At 42.9% G+C, this 19,867-nt stretch overlaps 1 protein-coding gene across 1 annotated transcript in view; it reads right to left on the reverse strand.

Moving 5' to 3' along the window:
- Positions 1–8,629: 8,629 nt before the first annotated feature.
- Positions 8,630–19,867, reverse strand: part of LOC146805560 (uncharacterized) — a 46,378-nt gene continuing 35,140 nt past the window's right edge. Inside the window, exon 3 of the mRNA XM_085620525.1 lies at positions 8,630–8,761. Within this exon, the coding sequence (XP_085476651.1) occupies positions 8,714–8,761 (48 nt within the window). The 3' untranslated portion in view covers positions 8,630–8,713. The remainder of the gene's footprint in view (positions 8,762–19,867) is intronic.

The following is a 19,867-nucleotide window of genomic DNA, read 5'->3' on the forward strand; positions in this document are numbered from 1 at the left end:
AGCTGTTGTTGATGGGGTTCTAATGAGGGGCACAAGAATGATTCCCCCATTGAGTTTGAGAGAAGTCATCGTGAACATGGCTCATGAAGGGCATATGGGCATTTCTAAAACCAAAGAGCGCATCCGACAGGATTTCTGGTGGCCTGGATTAGATTTGATGGTGGAACGTACTGTTAGGGAGTGTACGCCTTGTCAAGCTAGTGATAAGGTGCTCAAACCAAGATATTCACCTATGGTTTGTAGAAGTTTACCAAAAAGTCCATGGGATGAATTAGCTATCGATATTGTGGGACCATTGCATGGAGAACATCAGACTCCTTACCTGTTGGTGTTGCTGGATTTGTATTCACGATGGGTGGAGGTGAGTTTGGTGAGAGAGATCACTTCTCTTTCTGTGATCAGTTTTTTAGAATCTGTGTTCAAACGAGAGAGTTTTCCTAACTCTATTCTTTCTGACAATGGTCCGCAGTTCTGTTCTGCTCAGATGGAGGAGTATTTTGTAAAATGTGGAATTGAACATAAAAAAATTGCATTATATCATCCAGAGGCAAATGGTGCTTTGGAGAGATTTAACAGGACTTTAAAGGAGAGTATACAATTAGCAAAGGTAAACTGTTTAGATTGGAGAAAAGAACTGCAGTGTCGTATAACAGCCTACAGGTACACTCCTCATGCATCAACGGGGAAGACTCCTTTTGAACTGCTCAGGGGAAGGTCTCCAAATACTTGTTTGTGTCCTGGCTGGATGGTTGCTGGGAAGGGTTTGAAAGACAATGGTATTGGGGAATGGAGAGACAAAGAAGTGTCTCTGCAAAACAAAAGGAAGATTTATGTTGATAGAAGGAATAATGCGAAAGTTACAAATTTTGAGGTTGGAGATAAAGTAAAGGTCAGAGCTCCTGTTGGGTGTCAAAATTGGTCAAAATATACCTCTCCAAAAACTATCATTAAGCTGTTTAAAAATGCTGTCAAGACGGATGATGGTCGCATCTGGAATCATAGTCGTGTAGCACATTTTCGGGGGTGTGGTGTGGCCGACAGGAGGGATGATACTTCTTATCGTTTTCCCTCAGACATTGATGTAAGGTCTGATAGTACTTGTAGGGGTGTCAGAACACGCAGGTTTCCTTTGCATTTACGTGATTTTGTGTAGTTCTTTCTACCTTCTTTTTCTTGTTGTTCAAATGTGTTTATTGCTCTCATGTTACTTTTGTTCTAATGTAAAGAGGAAGAAGTGTAATGATGTAACATGGCTCCATGCCAGAACACTAGGCATGGAACCAGCTTGTTCTGAGGTTCTGTCATGTGAGGGTTCTATGATGACAGTTGATATGCTGGCTGTTGGTTGAGGCTGTAATAAATACCTCTTACCACATATCTTCATCTGGTGTGGATTTACTTTATTACACTAAGCTGTAAATTTTAATTGTTGGTTGGTAAACTCACCAATCAGAGACCTCCCGGCCCATGGATCTAGTTATATGTTTCAATACGTTTTAACCAGTGGCATGACGTTAGCCTGGTTTACTCATCTGCAATACATAGACATATCATTAGAAAAAGCCTGAAATCAGATAAGCCCATGGTGGGTCTCAAAGAAGAAGATGCTAAAAACCATCACTGAACACTGATCAAGTTGCTCTACTGCTAAAGCCCTCTGGAGGCCGACCAATTAGAATAACCCTAGAGCACTTTACCAAAATATACAAGGCTTTTTCTCTTAGTAGATGTATTTTAGTCCTGTCTTAAGTGTGAGTTGCAACTTAATACCCAGGCCTGACCCAAAAAGCATTCTCTGTGAGTAGTTGTGCTTTATTTCATCTGCTCCCTTCACAGACCTGACTCATAAAGCTTTTCTCCAGGAGTAAGCAAGTCTGATATCTAAGACAAAGGAGACACACACATCTACAGAAAGAAAAGATCTGTGAATTGCCCCCTTCATTTTTGGGAAATTATGTTTTTCTGAAGTTGAACCCGGATCATTGACCAAAATGCTATAGTTCTGCTCAGTTTGTAAGAATTTCCGGCAACAAAATGTGGGTGAGAATCCACAAGATGTTGAACCCCCACACCCCTTTCTGCTGCAATGAAAGACACAGCTCCAATGACTGAAGGTCTCAGTGTTTTCCCTCAAAACCTCCTGGGGGCAGAGTTACTAAGGTTCAAGCAACTCAACAATGTGAAAACCGGCTGTGCTATGACATACAAACTGCACACATCATATTTTCCACATGCCGTGCGGTGATGATGACAGTGTTAATGCAGAAATAACGCTGCACTTGTGTGACAATAAATCACGATTATGCTCTTGAATATTGAGTACAAGAATATTGTGACACCTTAATATAGTGGACAAAATATGAAAGGTCAAAATATTGAAAGGTAAGTGGATAAAGGGAAGTATAGATTTGATATTCTTGGAGCCATAGCTATTCACCTTGAATATATATATATATCATCAAGGTATATAGATGTGGAGTTGGGTATGTAAAATCTAGACATGCTTACCTTACGATAGTTTGTCCCTCGATATTTTGTCCACAGTATTAGTTCCCCACGATATCCTGGACTCAATGTTCAGGGGTCACACCATAAATCACATAGAATACGTATGTTTCACAATTGTCATGAGTATAGTCTCATTACGATGGCACTCGGACGAGAATCCGACCGACATCATAGCAGAATTGGGACCGGACGACAAGTAGTCAGAGGTCCCACCCGCGATTGGTTTCAGCACAAGCCACAGTGGAAAAACTGATGTTTTAAAACACTCATGCCTGTATGCCAGGCAACATGTGGTGCCTGACACACGGGCATGGATGTTTGGGGGAACCACAGGAGCACACCTGGGCCCATAGCGGAGGCCCTCCTAGGGGGCCCTTAAAGTTCCCTTCCAGATGCCTTTTCATGGCAGTCGGAAGGACAGTCCTATGGAGTCATGGTGTTGGTCAGTCCCTCTGCCTGCTCCATCATGATGCAGCGGTCAGACCGCGGCACCAGATGTCGGACGGACCCCCTCCGATGGCAACCCATGCGATGTCACCCCCTGAACTTTTGCCAGATATGTGTGAATGTTTTCACTTGCCATTAGTATTCCATGTAATGTCAGGTCCCGCTATTTTATGTGAATTTAGGTTGCATGGATTTACTTTGCCAATGTGGGTCTTTACATGGTCCCTGGCCCATAATACCTAATTTGCTTACACTAGCAGGGGTTTCACGGTCCTACAGGTAATTACATTTAACTCTAGCATTGCAGAAAGTTTCAGTGCAAAATACCTTTTGCTTGCTTAGGCTGATCAACACTATCATTGGGGTCGGTATGTGATGCTTTGCAACATTCAAGTGCAAAACTTTAGTAAATCTGGACCCTGACATCTCACTTTCAGTTGGGCTCTGTACCAACCTCATGAAAGAGAAGTGTGGATATTATTAATACATTCCTCTGGTGGCAGTGGGCATGTTCCAGACATTGTCTGGAGTGTAATAGTTGTGAGGCGGAGTAATCTGCTCTATGATCTGTTGTCGGGCTTTTTAATTAGGTATCTTCAAAGATCTGCTAGACCAACATGTACAGTAAACCTAATCACGTGTATCATCTGGCACTTATTACTATGCATACTTGGCTTATTATAGAATGCCTGAAGCAATCTGTCTTTGCCCATTTTGCTGCCCTCTTTCTTCACTGCCCAATTAATGAAGGAGGTTCTCCTCTCCTAGACCCAGCCTCTGTTCCTTCACAGAACACTCTTCTGTGAGAAATCAAAGACTATGTGCCCTGTGTGCATCGATTTAAATCATGCTCTGGCAAAGAGCATTTCTTAAATCTTGTAATATTATTATTATTAGTAGTACCCTGGTTAATAAATGCTCTGAGAGTGTTAAACTGACTTACCAGAGGTATCATTGGTTTGTACAATAAAAAAAAATTAGAATATGAAAATCACTATTAGCACATATAAGCATTTGTTGTACCCACTTAACATATTTTGGAGCTTACTGTATACATCATTGTGCATCTTGGCATAAAATGTTTTCGGAATACATTGCACAAAAGTGCTTTGGTTGCACGGGCCTGAATTGTTCTTTTAGTGCACCTTAGGATCAGACTGCCACGCGGCACCACTACGCTTTAACAGAGCGAATCACTAGTACTCGCCATTTTGATGTTCAGCACCTACAGAACAATAAAATGGTACTGCTTAATATAAAAGGAGGAGCCCAAACAACTTTTAGGTGCCGGCTGCTGAATGCCAGGTTTGCTGAACACAAAAGGTGCCTACTATTGATCCCACCTCATGGCGCTTTCATCCACCACCGTACACTCCACGTTTCTTTTTCTCTCACTTACAAGTTTTATTTTTCAATCCCTACTTTGTTGTTTTTCCTCTTTTCTTCTCCCTTCTGTTTCACTGATCTTGCTCTGGTCTACTGATCAGAAATAAGTCACGACCCCTAATAATGAGCAGTAGTGGCTCCTTGAGGGAGAGCTGCTTGCGGGGGAGGTGCAGGGTGGGGGTAATAAACTCCGGCATATGGCTGAACGGAGGTAAGTACATAAATAAATAAATAAAACAAATTACATTGCGCATGCTCCAACGCCAAATGGCGATGCAGCGTGCGCAATGTAACTCGTTTTATTTATTTATTTATGTACTTACCTCTGTTCGGCCGTATGCTGGAGTTTACTACCCCCCACCTTGCCCCTGCACCTCCCCCGCTCCACCGCCCCGCAGCACTCCCTGCAGGAGCCGCTACTGATGAGCACCCACCTCCGGCAACCACAAGCACATATTATGCTCTGAAAACAGGCTTGTGCCTGCAAATGCTATCAGTATACTCAAGGTCGGCTTTAGTGCTGTTGGCGCCTGGCGTGACAATCTTTTTTGGCACCCCACCCCATGACCTTCTCCTCAGATTCTCTCATTACCACCCGGCAAAGGTGCCCCTCTTCGCTCCATACCCCTCTCACACATACATTTAATTTGTTTTAAAGTGCTGGCAACAGCTGGTTTTACTAATCCACTCAGCTATCCACATAAAACACAGATCTGTTCTTTTGCAGCAGGCATTTTAAGCCTCTGTGCAACTTTATGGCAGGTCAAAACTGCCACAATACAAAACTCTGATCTTAATCTTTAGCAGGAACATTAATCACAAGGGTTATCTTAACATTTTTATTGCTGCCTGAAAGCTGGTGCACAAGGAACTCTGCAGCAGGTGCTTTTAAAATCATACATTATTGGTAAACACAACGCCCCCTGAGGTCAGTGCCCCCCTCAAGGGCAGCGCCCAGTGAGGCCACACCGGTCGCACCTCCCTAAAGCTGACCCTGAGTATACTCATCCCAAAACCACACACAAAATTGACATTAAATCAGAGAATTTCAACATGGTGCTAAGGTCTAGGGAGCAGTATGTAATCAATGGTACTTTCTATTCTTGTTTATTTCTATGTTTTACTAACTCCCACTAAACCAAGAGAATCCTGATCACCTCCCAAACGTCTTGGAAACATTGTAAAAGTCGATTAGGATAAAAATCAAGAATTACAGCCCCAGAGACAGAATATGGACAACAGAGGCAAAAATAGCCAACAGCACAAATAAAAAAATGCCAGTTGTACACCTATGTACAATGTGAACATCGCAGGCCTGGAAAGATCTGCACAGCAGGCAGGTCTGCTGATTCTTAGAATAATGCTGGATACTGTGGAAAGACTAGCTGCCGAACGAGGCACTCCATACAAAAGTAGGTAAAAATAGGTAAAAGATTCATACCAACTTTAGGCATAATTTCCAAATAATTATTTTTAGTGTAAGCCAGATTTAAGGGCTTGTTTGGAATTAGGTGAATGTGGATGAACCGTCAAAAATTGGCGATTCATCCATTGCTGATTCATTCATCCTCTGCATTAAAATACATTCCACTGTATTTAGAGTTTGGTGGCATGGTGGACCTACATCTGCTGTCAGTACGCTGCCTACACCACCCACCACCACATCCGCTGATGATTTTTAAAGATGAAAACTGATAGATGGTTGGTTGAAAAAACAATACTCCATCCTCTGTACTAAGGGCTTATTACGAGTTTGGCGGTCCGACCGCCAAAGGACCGCAGCTGAGACCGCACCAAGACCACCGCACTGATGGTCTACTGTCCACCTTATTATGAGTAGACTGCAGGCTCGTGGTTGTGGCGGTCTTGCAGTGGTGGTGAATGTATTTCCAGATACATAGATGCCTGTGTGTATATTTCGACTGCATATGTGTCGAACTTACAGATATGCATGATACATATGGAGAAATGCACCTACCCCTTGCTGGAGTCTGACCCATATGTGGGCAGTCCCAGCAATGGGTCTATGGTATAAAGAGCCCTTACCTCTTTTTCACCGCAGATGGCTGTCGTACCTCGGGGTGAAGATGCTCCTGTGTAGGGGGACCTGGAGAAAGCGATCCACATCAAAATCTGCTGGGAAGACCAGGAAAGGGGTTAGTATGTACTCCTAACCCTTCGTTTCCGCCGACCTTTGGGCAGCGGTCCGACCGTCACGGTTAGCTTGTGGAAAGCCAACTCATAATACAGATGGCAGTGGTGCTCCTCTGTACCGCCCTATGGAACCTGCCTTCCTCCGACCACTGTACTGGCGGTTGGCAGTGGGCTGATAGTGTCGGTGATCCAGCTGCGGTCTCTGCACAGGCAACACTCCCAACTCCAAATATGGTGGATGGACCACAGAGCTTGCCGCGGTCGCACTGTCAAACTCGTAATAAGGGCCTTAGTGTGCGTGGTCTGCTGGCTGAAGCAGGGTGCAAAATATTCCACGAGTTATAGAGAGAAAAAATACAAAGAGCCAAGGCATGCACACACCCACTCCACAATAAACACAGGCTTCTTAGAACCATAGGAGTGAATGTCGGAGAGGTTGTTAAAGAAATGGCTGCTGGAGGGCATTATTTAAAGCCCAAAAATAAAAACTTATATTTTTGTTTAAAATTGAAATTTTTAACTATATTAACTACATTAAAAAGATACATAAAGGAGGAGGCAAACCATACATCACGTGTGAAACCATTTCACAGATATAATCAATTTGCCAATCAAAATATGATTAAGGTTTAAAGATTAACATTTTTTAAATGTTTTTCTAATGTTCCAATTGTAAAGTCCTTAAAACTCTTATACTTTAAAACATATAAAAAGAAGCACCATGCATCCTCTAATGTGATGGTGCCTATTAGTCTCAACAACCTTACGGCAAAAACACATACAGAATACAGACTCTCACATCATGGTATGTCAGTCATCATGAGTTCCCCTTTCATTTTCAAGATCTACAATACTTCACATTAGCAAGTAATATGTCAGGAAGTTCTAATGTGGGCCCCCCTTCATCCCTGGCACATTTTTCTAGGTGTTTGGGGGCACCTATGGTGCCCCCGACATATCCCTGCACCATGTGGCAGGCACCTCATGGTACCCGCCACGTCATTCAGGGATATGTAAAATGGCCCGTTTAAAGTATGAGCATTGCGACCACCGTGTTGGTGGTCGCATTATAATTGGCCCTGTGGCCACCTTGTAGGCGGGCGGTCCCAGTCCCCGATACAATGGCAGACGGACTTCAGTCCATCCGCCATTGTAATGCACCCCTTTGTCTTTGATTTACAGTGTGATCAAATGTGTATAATATAAGGCACATTCCACCCCCCCCCCAAAAAAATGAAAAACACAGTTTTAACCTACAAAAAACATGAAAAAAAATATTCAAACTTAAATACATCCAGGAATTTGGGGGTGGAGAGTGCAGATCCACAAACAGGAGAAATGTATTTTCAAAAGTCTTGCCTTGCTCTTTTAATGCTTATCCTCCTCCTCATTTTGAGAATCCTCAGTCAATGCATCCGGAGGTCCAGACAGCTTGGGTGGAAGAGGGGAATGTGAGCAGAAGGAATTGGGAAATTAAAAGGTAGTGGCATGGGGGCAAAAGGAAAAAGCAGAAATGAGGTCTCTGGTATTGTGTGGGAGTAGGCTTGGGAGTGGCAGTCCTCGTTTCTGAGGAGGCGATGCTTCATCAATACACTGTGTAGTGGGCAGCCTGTACTGAACAAATGTTCTCCGGGATTTGAACCATTCAGTCCTTCATAACTCCTTGGAAATGAGGAGTTGTGGCACAGGAGCAGGGGGATAGGCGCCTTGGGCAAAGGGCATCAGCCCTATTTCTCCTGGCTGGTGGGAAGTTCTGTCCAGGGGGTTGCTGGAGCAACAGGGCTGATTGCAGTGGCAGCTCCCGAAGACAACGTCACTGTCTTTGCTGCTACTACAAGGGTCTGGCCCTGGTCGTGAAAGTCATCATCTGACTCAGTGTTGTTCATTGACCCTGAGCTGCTTTCCATGCCAGTCCCCTCACCCTCTGTGCCACTGCATCCTTCTCTGCCAATGGCATCTCCCTTCAGCTGCAGTGGCTGCTTGAACACTGCCAACTGTTTAGCTTCTTCTTGAATTAAAGGAAGTTCCACCACACACAATAAGGTGATTATAAGCATTTATCAAAATTAACATAATTATAATGAACTGTTTGAAATACACTTCAACTATATCGATGTGTTTATTTATTTTTCACTGTGTTTATTTACTTTTCGAAATCCGTACACCCAAGAAGTAAGTCAGCCTTGAGTGAACTCATTCACAAATGAATTGCATTCATTTATCCATATGCATTTTGGGCATTATTGCTCCTCATCAGGGGGAATACCTGAAAACCAGAAAAAAGAAAAAGAAGAATGACCATGTACCCAAAGTCCAAGCAAAAAGATCTGCAAAACCACATATTCCTTATCACTTAATCCTGATACACTTATTTACACCTACAACGTATTTACACCTACAACTACTGATTGGATTTATTTCGTTCTGGTCTCATTTTATTCATTAAAATGTATTTTAGTTTTCTAAACTGAATTAGGATTTTTATTGTTTTGTTTTTTCACTTTATTTCTTTTTGTTGGGTGCACAAATACATTGCTCGTTGCCTCTAAGTTAACCCTGACTGCTTTTGTGCCAAGCTACCGGTTAAACACACATTAATTAGGTGACTTCTGTGGCTCACCCTGAAAAGTATTGTGGTTGTTTCCTGAGTGGGGTTTCCATCCCCTCCCCAAGTAGCCTTTTTTCTTACAAGGATGTATAGCAAAATCACATTCCCTTTAAAGCAGAAATTACACTATGCAATCATCATTAAAAATACAGATTTTCGGCAAATAGTCTAGGTTTTGAAAATATTGACCAATATATTATGTTAATTCTGTAGAAAATTTCATATTGGAGATGTAGCAGAATTGAGTAAACTCTTGTAGGTAACATTTTTTAACGTATGAAAGTAATTTAGTCAAATTGAACTAAATGTAATCTTCCTTTTAAAACTATATAATTACATTTAAAAAAAACATGCCACACTACAAAAATTGTAAACTTAAATTAACAAGATATAAACACATACCGGTATGATCACTAGATCCATAACTCATAGTCCAAAATTTCAGATAAGAATGGCCTGTCTACTGACCTGTTTGTCTGTTGGACCAAATAACTGAGGGTACTTGCCAGGGCGCTCTGTGCCCAGATAGCCAGCACTTCTAGGGTGAATTTGGGCGCCCTGTCTTTGGATTCTTAAGCCATTATCTCTTCTTAGCAGCTCAATTTGGCAGCAGCAATGGATGCGGTGTTATCAACTCTGTGGTGTCAAGGCAAGTATACTATTAAAGAAGCATGTCGAGTATGACAATGTGATGGAATCTCACTGGTGGACACTACTTGAAGGAGGCACACTTCTCATTGATCAAGACGTTCTGCATCCGTGGCGGATGGTTATGTCAACCAGCTAGGAGCTCCAACTATGATTACCACTTGTTGTCACAAAAGTAATTTCCTTAAACAATGGCGGTTTGTTAACGATGCCTGCATCCTCAGTTTTGAGTCGCTCATGTTTGATGGTCTTGTGTGCCATGATGCCATGCATCTACATCACTTACCCCAATGGTTTCAAGTTTTTCACTGTCGTGTCCCCCTTGTGTAAATTAATTTAGTTTAGACACCACAAAATGACAAACAAACTGTTGTATATAATGTTAATTAGGGGAAGAAAGTTAAAGAATTGTATGTTTTTTTAACACATCCTTTCTAGCAAATATAGACAAAGGTAAACCAAAGAAAGGCAAACATTTCAAGTTAAAACTTTGCAAACGCTAACACCTTCTGCACTATTTGAATAATTCCTATTTATGAAATTGAAATAAATACTATAATAAAATGATAAATATTGACGTTCATTTCTTCCTTTTATTTTGCCACATTATCATGCCTTGCTGGCAAAAGTTCCCATATCATGAGTGACACATCCCTCCAGTCTTGGCGTTTTAATTTAAAAAAAGGACTTCGAAAGCGGGGACTGTGGAGCTCATCCGTATGTTAAATATACAACTGCGCTCATGGCTAAAATTTGAGGACCAACCAAAAATATTTGGCTAGAAACGGGTCCACAAGGCAACTCTGACATATTTATTAGTTCCAACATTGATTTATGTTCAGTTATCCCTTTTAAAGGTGCAGTTAAAAACATGATTTTCAACTTGTTATTGACAGATCTAAAAGTGTCAACAGTGTGATCCTTGATCACAAATGAGGTGGGACTTTCCCTTTTTGATACCTTCTCCCAGCCTGGACATGACTGACAAGAATTACTGATGGCCCATTACAAAGTGGCTCACCTCCATTCTTTTCTTTCATTAAAACCACTCTGCATGTTTGTCTGTTCTCCTCAGGTTCATATTAAAAGCTTTACCCCCTGACATAAATTCAGGCCCTCCAGTGGGGCCTGCCCCAAGCTTGAAGACCTATGACTTACACAAATCAAAACAAATGGTGGAAGCACCATGTAAGACAATCAACAGCAGTTAAGAAATTCAAAGGACAAAAACCCTGTTCATCACTTACTCTGTCTTGATTCGTTTGTCTTTCACTAGTGTCACATCACATCTTCTGCAATGGTATGCCCATCAAAAATGGCAGAATAAGCTGATATATTTTAAAATGGGTCAACCAATATTATTTCTTGGGACTTTGATTTGTAATATATAAATATACTGAACATGTTTAAAACTACTTATATATTTTATATATTTGTATTTATATAATGTCATTATTGAAAAGAAATTAAAATATTAATGCAAATGTTAGTAAGAAATGCTTAATAGATTATAAAATCTGTGTAATATAAATACAGTTTTTGTTGTATAGATAATGATGCATAACAAATATCAAAGCATGTAAAATGTTTAGACACAATCATAAAAAACTATTATGTTGATTTTTTAAACATAAGTTACATTTAAGTGTGTCATGTTTATTATATAAATCTTTTAATATGTCAAAAGCACATATTGTTAAATTAATTCAAAATGGATTTTGCACCACAGACATATACAGCATTACCCTCGCTAATCGAGGTAGGTAGGTAGATACTTCAAGACCATGTGTGCTGGCCACATCCTGATCTCCAAACCCTACACATTGTGAAGAAACTCACACTACACAACAAGACAATATTGACTTTGGAAAACATTTTGAAACAGAACTTATTTCATTTTTTAATAATTCAGCTGTAATCGCACCACTTGTCATGCCAGTGTTACACATCTGTGCACCCGGATGATTTCAACATGCTGTTGCTGAACTAAAGTTTGTGCTGTCCTCACACAGTTCCTGGAAGTTATCCTTCTGCATTTGGAAGAATATGCCTTCTGCCCTACTGATGCTTCTAAAATTAACAACATTAAGGCTGAGCTCTGTGCTTTGGCAGGAATTCCACATGTGGTTTATACTCATGACCATAAACGTAGCTTTGGTTCCACCTCAAGACTAGAAGCCAGTTTACCACAAAGCAGAGTGATTTCACTAAATTAATGTGCAAGTGGATTGCTCTGTAAAAGACTTCCTGGGTTAAGACATTACTCAATGATGCTTCACACCAGCACTGTATCACAACAGATGGTAGTCCTAGCACCAGTGAGAGCCTGGATTGTTGATTAGCTAATTAAAAATATTGATCCATCTAAAGTTTTGAATATTTTTACCAACTGAATGATCTTTAAATGTATTTATATTTTTTTCAGGGAACTTAGCCTCACTGAGGCGAAAATGCCTCCTACTGGCCACGTCAGATGCCTTGATAAGACTGGTGGTGCTTTTTTGTACACTCCTGGGAACGTCTGCAAAATGTTAGTGCTCTGCCCTGCTAAATGTTGTACAACATTGTCCATGGAGAAACATACCACTCATCATTGATGATGATTACTATCCCATGCCGGAGGGTGATGTTATTATTGACCACAGCATGGTAACAGGGATGAAGATGGTGTTGAAGTCAGAAGTTATTCGTTAACACACATCATCGACTAACAGTAAATTAACCAATGTACAGTATTATGTATTTTTTCACAAATAGATATGTAATTTTATTAAAAGACAACATAAAAATTAACTTGTGTTTCATGTTTGACATTACAGTTACACTAAAACATGTTAGTCATTACGTTATGCATGTTGACGTTTTTTATACAGAATTTTGATATCAATTGCTAGAAATAAAACTACATTGCATGTAAGATTTAGATCATTAATTTCCCTTTTTAAGCCATTGTAGTTCAATTATTCATCATCATCATATTCTTTATTTTGGCACAATGGCCATAGAAGAGCATGTTAAAACACATTACATAAAAATTAATAAAACAATAAAATAATTTATACAAATCTTTCAATTCATAAGGACAGTACATATTGGAAAAATCTAAATTTGGCACAATTTAAAACAATTTGAAGACTATAGTTACAGTTAAAAGTTGTAAAATGGCATCAGCTAGGCATCATTTTCTATCTAAGACTCCAGATATACATAAAAAATCGAGAGACAGCAAAGATAATACATTGCCTGGTATCACTTCTTAATATTCTGTACGTGGTCCTGAAATTCCTGAAGCTCAGGTTGCGGTAAACTGGTAGATTGTTATCCTCCTCATAAAGCGCCTTTCTATTATCTCTAAGGTCTAGTATCTTGAAAACCCCATAGTTCTCCACCATACAAAGTTGCCCCTAAGGCTTGACAGTTATAGATTTTGAGGGCTGGAGTTACCGGACGAAAAAAAACAACCACGTTCGACCCACAAAAGGACCTCACAGTGCTGCTCTAGTTTGAGCCTACGGATCTGAACATAGGGTGACCAATCGAAGCGTTCTGAGAGCGTAACCTCCAGATAATCAAACACCTGCACTCTTTTCAGTGCAACACCACTGAGAGTTGGGTTAGAACAGGGAAGGGAGGAAAACCATGTATTTGGTCTTACCGAGGTTAATCTCCAGTCCCCGTTGCCCGCAAAAGGACTTGAAGCAATCCAGAAGTGTCTGGATCCCAACAGGGGATGTAGATAACAAAAGGGTATCATCTGCAAACAGTAGGGCCGGGATCTTAATCCCAGCGAGACACGGGGTATCAACCTCATATTTCTTGAGCTGAGATACCAAACCATTGATTTATGGAAGAAAGAGGGTTGGAGGCCAGTCCACACCCTTGCCTCATTCCCCAATTTACTGGGATAGCATCTGGTAATTGACCCAGGGGCCCACATCTGACCTTGGCATAATTGTTAGAATGTAGTCTAATTATAACTTTCAAAAGATAATCTGGGACCCCCTTCTCGGCCGGCACCATCCACAAAGATTCTCTGGGAATGAGGTCAAAAGCAGACGAAGGTCCACAAAGATCACAAAAAGTCTGCCGCTCCCCAAGTGAACGTTTCCAGTACAGCAGATCCAGGCGAAAAACCTGGTCTGTTGTTTCAATGCCATCCCTGAAGACAGCCTGCAATGCAGTCAATCCACTCACTCAGCCTATTCAAGATTATCTAACTGAACAGCTTTTGAGAGCTGTTATTGAGGCTGATTGGTCTGTAGTTGGATGGTAAGGACCTACAACCCTTCTTGAATATTGGGATGATCTCAGCCCCAGCCCAAGTAGGGAGCATAAGTGTGCCATTCATTATAGCACTAAAGATCATGGAAAAATAGGGACACCATGTGTCTCTATATGACTTAAGAAGATCACCAGGCACCTTGTCCAACTCTTGGGCTTTATTTGGTATGGTCTAGTCTAAAGCTTTGGAGATCTCTACACTGGATATATGGTGGGCCCAATATGTCGCTGGCTCAAAGGGATACTCAACGGCAACGCCACTGGAGGATTTATTACTCACCACCCTGGTTACTCAGCTTGCTAGGCACAGCCTGGAACAGATCCTGGTGGACATCACCAGAATATAACTGGGAGAAATGCACAACCAAGGCAGCAGCAGAAATAATACTTCCCAATGGGGCATGGATGCTGGAATCACCATGGGCGATGATGCACCAGAAAGAACAGTAATCCTTCTATTAAATAGCATTCAACATTGAGTCCCCTTTTGTGCGTTCCAAGATTCTTTTAGCACTGATAATTTTGTCTTTGTAGAGTGACCTGGCTGCCAGGATGGCAACTCTATACCCAACTTTAATGGATCTAGAGAGGGTACATCTGGCCTCCTGACGAGATTTGGTATACCAGGGGGCCTCTTTCTTCCTCTTTGGGATATACTTAGATTCTACCAGGAATAAATTACTTAGAGAGGCAAACATAAAGGGTCTTATTAGATTGCCGGTCGGACGCTCGTCCAACCGGCATCATAGCAGAAATGGGACTGCCGCACAAGGAGTACTGCCACCATTATTTGGATGCAATCGCCTTCACGGCAGTCGGAAGGTATATTCTTCCTATCACACAGGTGGCTGCCACGCAATGCAGGGATAATTAGGGGGCACCACAGGTGCACCCCAGGGCCCATAGAGTAGGGCCATTGGGACAGGGGCCCTGCTAGGGGCCACAAAAGACCCTTTCTGCCAGTCTTTTCATGGCAGAAGACCCGACATGAAAAGGCTGTTGGAAAGGTGTTACGGCGGTGCCTGATCAGGCACCGCCTCCATTTTGGGGATTACGATCCACCCGACGACCTGACAGGCTCCTTGATCCTGTCGGAAGAGAAGCGTATTCCCCCCACCTATATCCTAATATGGTAGTTGAACAGATGCCTCAGATGTTGGGCGGACCGCCACCGACAAGCAGTTGGATGGCCTTCTGCCCGACATCATTATGGTCCCCAAAGTTGTGAATTGCACTCAGTCTCATCATGGAGGCTATATGTATGGTCAAGGGACATATTTTTAACAGCTACATATTATAATGTTAAATATGTTGTTGTTTTTTTCTAAGGCCAGATCATCTTGGAATCTGCTGGCTTACTGTGGAGTGATGTGTGAATCCATTCAACCTTGATAAAACACTGGAAATAAAGCAATATCAATTGCAAAGTGCATGAAAAGATTTTGAACGAAAGTGCTTATGGGTGCATATGCCAGTACTCAGTCATGCTATGATGTGCAATGAATATGCTTTTATTTGGCTATACTTAAAAAATGTGGAGCCTTTTCCTAAATGTATAACTTTTCCCATTTGAGAATTAACATTCAAAATCTGCATGAAAGTAGAGGACTAAAGGCATGTGTAGAAACACAGCTTTCATGTGATAGGTGGTGACAGCACAAAATGTTGCTTGTTACATTATAATAAAATATCTAACAGTATTTTGACAAGGAAATCCTTTGCACACAGCTGAATAAAATAAGATTTTTGAAAATGGTGATATGCACTATTTCTTTGCATTAAATGGAGACCGAAATCATTGTATGTCACATTATGGGGATACCTAAATCATTGTAGGTCAAAAATAGATCTTTATTGTTTTGTAATATATTTCACAAGCGTTTTAGGAATGGTTTTTGAAAAACATGGTGGTCAAGACAACTTAGAACCATAGTATACTAATTAAGTGGTTTTGGGGATAAAGATGGTGGTTTTCATCATCTTTAATTCAAAGGTGCATTATTGTGTGGCATTTACATTGATTTAAAACAATATATACTTAATTTAGGGCCTGCTTACGACTTTGGTGGCCCTATAGCGGCAGCACCAGCATGCCATCCACTGTAGGACCGCCAAGGCGGTGATGCGCCCACCTGCCAGATTAGGAGTTAAATCCTGGTCTTGTGGGTGGGGCTGCAGCAGTGTGACGGCAACAGTCTGTTAGACTTATAGAAGAGCTTAACATGCAGATCGCCGCTGTCAGAGGACTGACTGCACCTTCCTGCACTGTGTGCCATACATGCCACACCATGCGAAACTGGCGGTGCAAATCCAGGGGGGCACTACATGTGCCCCCCCACAGACCCAGGAGCGGCAGGCTGCCTCTCTCTTCACCCTTTTCATTGCTGGCTCATCGCCATGAATGGGGGCAGTGGAAATCCAACTTGTCATATGCTCGGCGGCAACTGCCAGCATATTACAGCTCCCTGACTGCTGCGCGACTGCCGCAGAATCCTCTCTCCCCGGTGGATGCAGCGATCCTGCGGCAGTCTGACCGCCACACTTGTAATACGGGGGGAGGGCCCCGCAGTATGATGGTGGTTGGACCGTCACCGCAAATACGGCGGTCCTACGGACTGCCGTATACATAGTAAGGCTCTTAGACAATTTGATTTTACAAATGCAATATAATATGATACAAACTATTCTCGGAATATGCATTTTTAAAAAAAAATATCTTTTTATTAAACATAAACATTGACACTCGGCAAAGCAGCATGCACTTACATGGTATGGATTCATATGGCGAGTACATTTAGACATCATAGGTAGCTGGGACATACATCGAGCGCCCGAAAGGGCTTCAAGGAGACAAAGCTTCATCCTCTGAAGGGACCACAGGGGCCGCACATATATCTCACCAGTAGGCATTTCACTCACACCATACAGCAGACCACTTCTTTGGACATCCCCGTGCCATGTAGACCATTTTCTCCCTGAACATACACCAATCTAAGTTCTTTTTCCAGGTGTCCAGAGTCGGTGAGATTCCCGCCCCCCACATTTGTGCTATATCACGTTTGGCCACTATTGCACCCAGATTAGCCCAGAGGCTCTCCATAACAGTCAAATCAGTGGGTTACCAAACATTAAGGAGACATCTTTTAACCTCTGGGTGTATCTCTTTGTGCAGTACTTCCCGCATGACCTTGTGTAGCCCCCGCCAGCACTCCTAGATCTGTTCACACTCCCAAAGTATGTGCAGGAAAGTGCCCACCTGACCACAGCGTCTTCTACAATCTCCCCCCTCCCCCCTCTCCATATGAACCAGCTGGGGGCTCAGTGACATACGTTCTATGCAATATTTTAAGTTGGACCAGACGTAGCCAAGCAGAAATCGCCACCTCTCGGGGCAAAGCCACCGCCTCTTACCATTCCTCGTCGTCAAACTCAAGACCATCTCTTTCCCAACACTCACGTAGTCTTTCAAGGGGGTCCAGGGTATTATTAATCAATTTTTTATATGTTAACGAAATTGCTTTCTGCTGGAGGTATCCATCAAGCAATCTGTCTTCAAGTGGTGAAGACTCAGGAGGGTAGGAGCCCTTCTGCAGGGTTGTTACAAGAGCATGACGGATTTGCAGATAACGGAAAAACTACAAGCCGGAGAGCTCGTATTGTTGTTGAAGAGTGTCAAACGCAATCATATCACCCTTCACCCAGAGGTCACCTATCCAGGAGATACCGATAAGATCCCATTTGTCAAATCCCTTTGAGGTACGCAGGTAGCCCAGCTGTTCCGAGTCCCACAGGGAAGTTGCGAATGTGAGCTTCCGGTCCCAACCTAAACTTTTATTAGATGCGTGCCAAACCTAGACAGAGTGTTCGGTTGGACCAGTTAAAGGAAATTTCCTGGGGTTTGAATACAGGGCCCTATTATAGTCCCTGCCAGGCAGCAGCCATCTATCCATGGTAAAACCTGGTTTATCCGGTCTTCAGTAGGTGCCCTGATTAATAGCGGCAAGGTGGGAAGCCCAATAGTATTTCCTAATGTCGGGGAGACTTATGCCACCGTACCAGTTTAAAACCAATTTATTGAGCGCTATTCGGGGCCTCCCATCCCGTCCAGTCTCTGCAAGAGCGGGAACAGGTTTCTCTCATAACGGAGCTTAGAGTCTGCGGTGACAAAGATCCCCAGGTAGCGAAAGCCATTCCTAACTATTTGCATTGGGCAGTCCCTGTGTAGAGCAGGAGAATCACTTCCTAGGATATATATGAGAGATTTGTTCCAATTAATCGAGTACCCTGAGTATTTACCAAAGGCCGTAAAAATGTCCAGTACACATCTTAGAGATATTTTGGGGGAGGCTAGGTAGAGGAGTATATCATTTGCATAAAGCGAGATGCGTTCCTCCCAATCTGCCGGCCACCGCAGCCCCCGAATCACCGGGTCCCTACGGATCCAGGCTGCCAGTGGCTCCAGTGAGAGGGCAAATAGCAGGGGCAACAGCGGACACCCCTGACGGGTACCACGACTCAGTTTGACTGAGTCCGATCGCTTATTGTTGACCACCACCTGAGCCAATGGCTCCAAGTAGAGGTGTCTAACCCATGCTGTGAAGACAGGCCCAAACCCCATATTGGTGAGAACAGCAAGAAGGTATGGTCATTCGATGGTGTCAAACGCCATAGAGGCATCTAAGGACACAATCACGGCCGCCTCTTTAATGGTGTCAACCCTCCCCAGCAATCCATGCAAACTCCGCAGATTGAGGGCTGTGTTTCGGTGGGGCATAAAGCCCGATAGGTCAGGGTGCACCAGAGTACTTATCACCCGAGTGAAACGAGTGGCCAAGAGTTTGACAAGGATTTTAGGTTCTGCATTAAGCAGAGAGATGGGTCTGTAAGAGGCACATTTATTTCTAGGTATACCCTTTGTATGTATCACGACCAGTGATGCAAGACGCTGGTCCGGTGGGAGGGACCACACCCTCCTACTCTCTTCAAACATGGCTCGTAGATGCGGGGATATTTTATCTGGACATAGTTTATAAAGTTCGATCGGCAGTCCATTGAGTCCTAGCGCCTTCCGCGACCAGAGGTTCCTGATTGCCTGGGCTATTTCATCATTGGTGATGTCGCTTTCAAGGAAACTCTTATCCTCTTCAAGAGAGGGCAGGGATACGAATATCTCGTAGGAGATCCATGGAGTCCTCCTCAAGGAATGACGAGCTTGATTGAGATATTGCACTGTAATGTACGGCAAACTCACTAACATTTTTATGGGGGTCTGTGATTGTTCCGCCTGCATCGTCCATCAACTCTGGGACAAACCTGTCGGCCCTTTCTTTCCTGTCCAGCCGGGCCAGCAGCTTCCCAGCTTTGTCTCCCCATTCATACACTCTACCGTCTCTCTCCCTCCCCCAAGTTCTAGCCCTATCAGTGGCAATACCCTTATATTCGTCTCTCTGTAATTTCAAAAGGTGTAGTTTTTCTAGACTCACTTCCCCAACGAGACTGCCCTCCAGCCGGAGGATCTCATCCTCCACGGTTTCAAGATCTTTTTGTTTTGTCTTTCTTAACTCCTGCAATAAGTGAGACAGCCTGCCCCCTGATTACTGATTTGAACGCCTCCCACAATATTTGGGGGGATTCGACGAACCCTGATTTTCCTGAAAGTAGTGGTCTATGTCGAGCAAGAGCTCTTTGCGAACCACAGGGTTGTGCAGAAACCAAGGACTGATGGGCGCGACCGCTCCCACCCGCATGTCTCCCAGGACCAACCGAGCCCATACCAGGGAGTGATCGGCGATGCCCCGTGCCAAGTGCCCTATCTCCTGAATGTGGGCGAGTTGA

The sequence above is a fragment of the Triturus cristatus genome, chromosome 8 (assembly GCF_964204655.1).
Source record: "Triturus cristatus chromosome 8, aTriCri1.1, whole genome shotgun sequence".
NCBI classification, from domain to species: domain Eukaryota; kingdom Metazoa; phylum Chordata; class Amphibia; order Caudata; family Salamandridae; genus Triturus; species Triturus cristatus.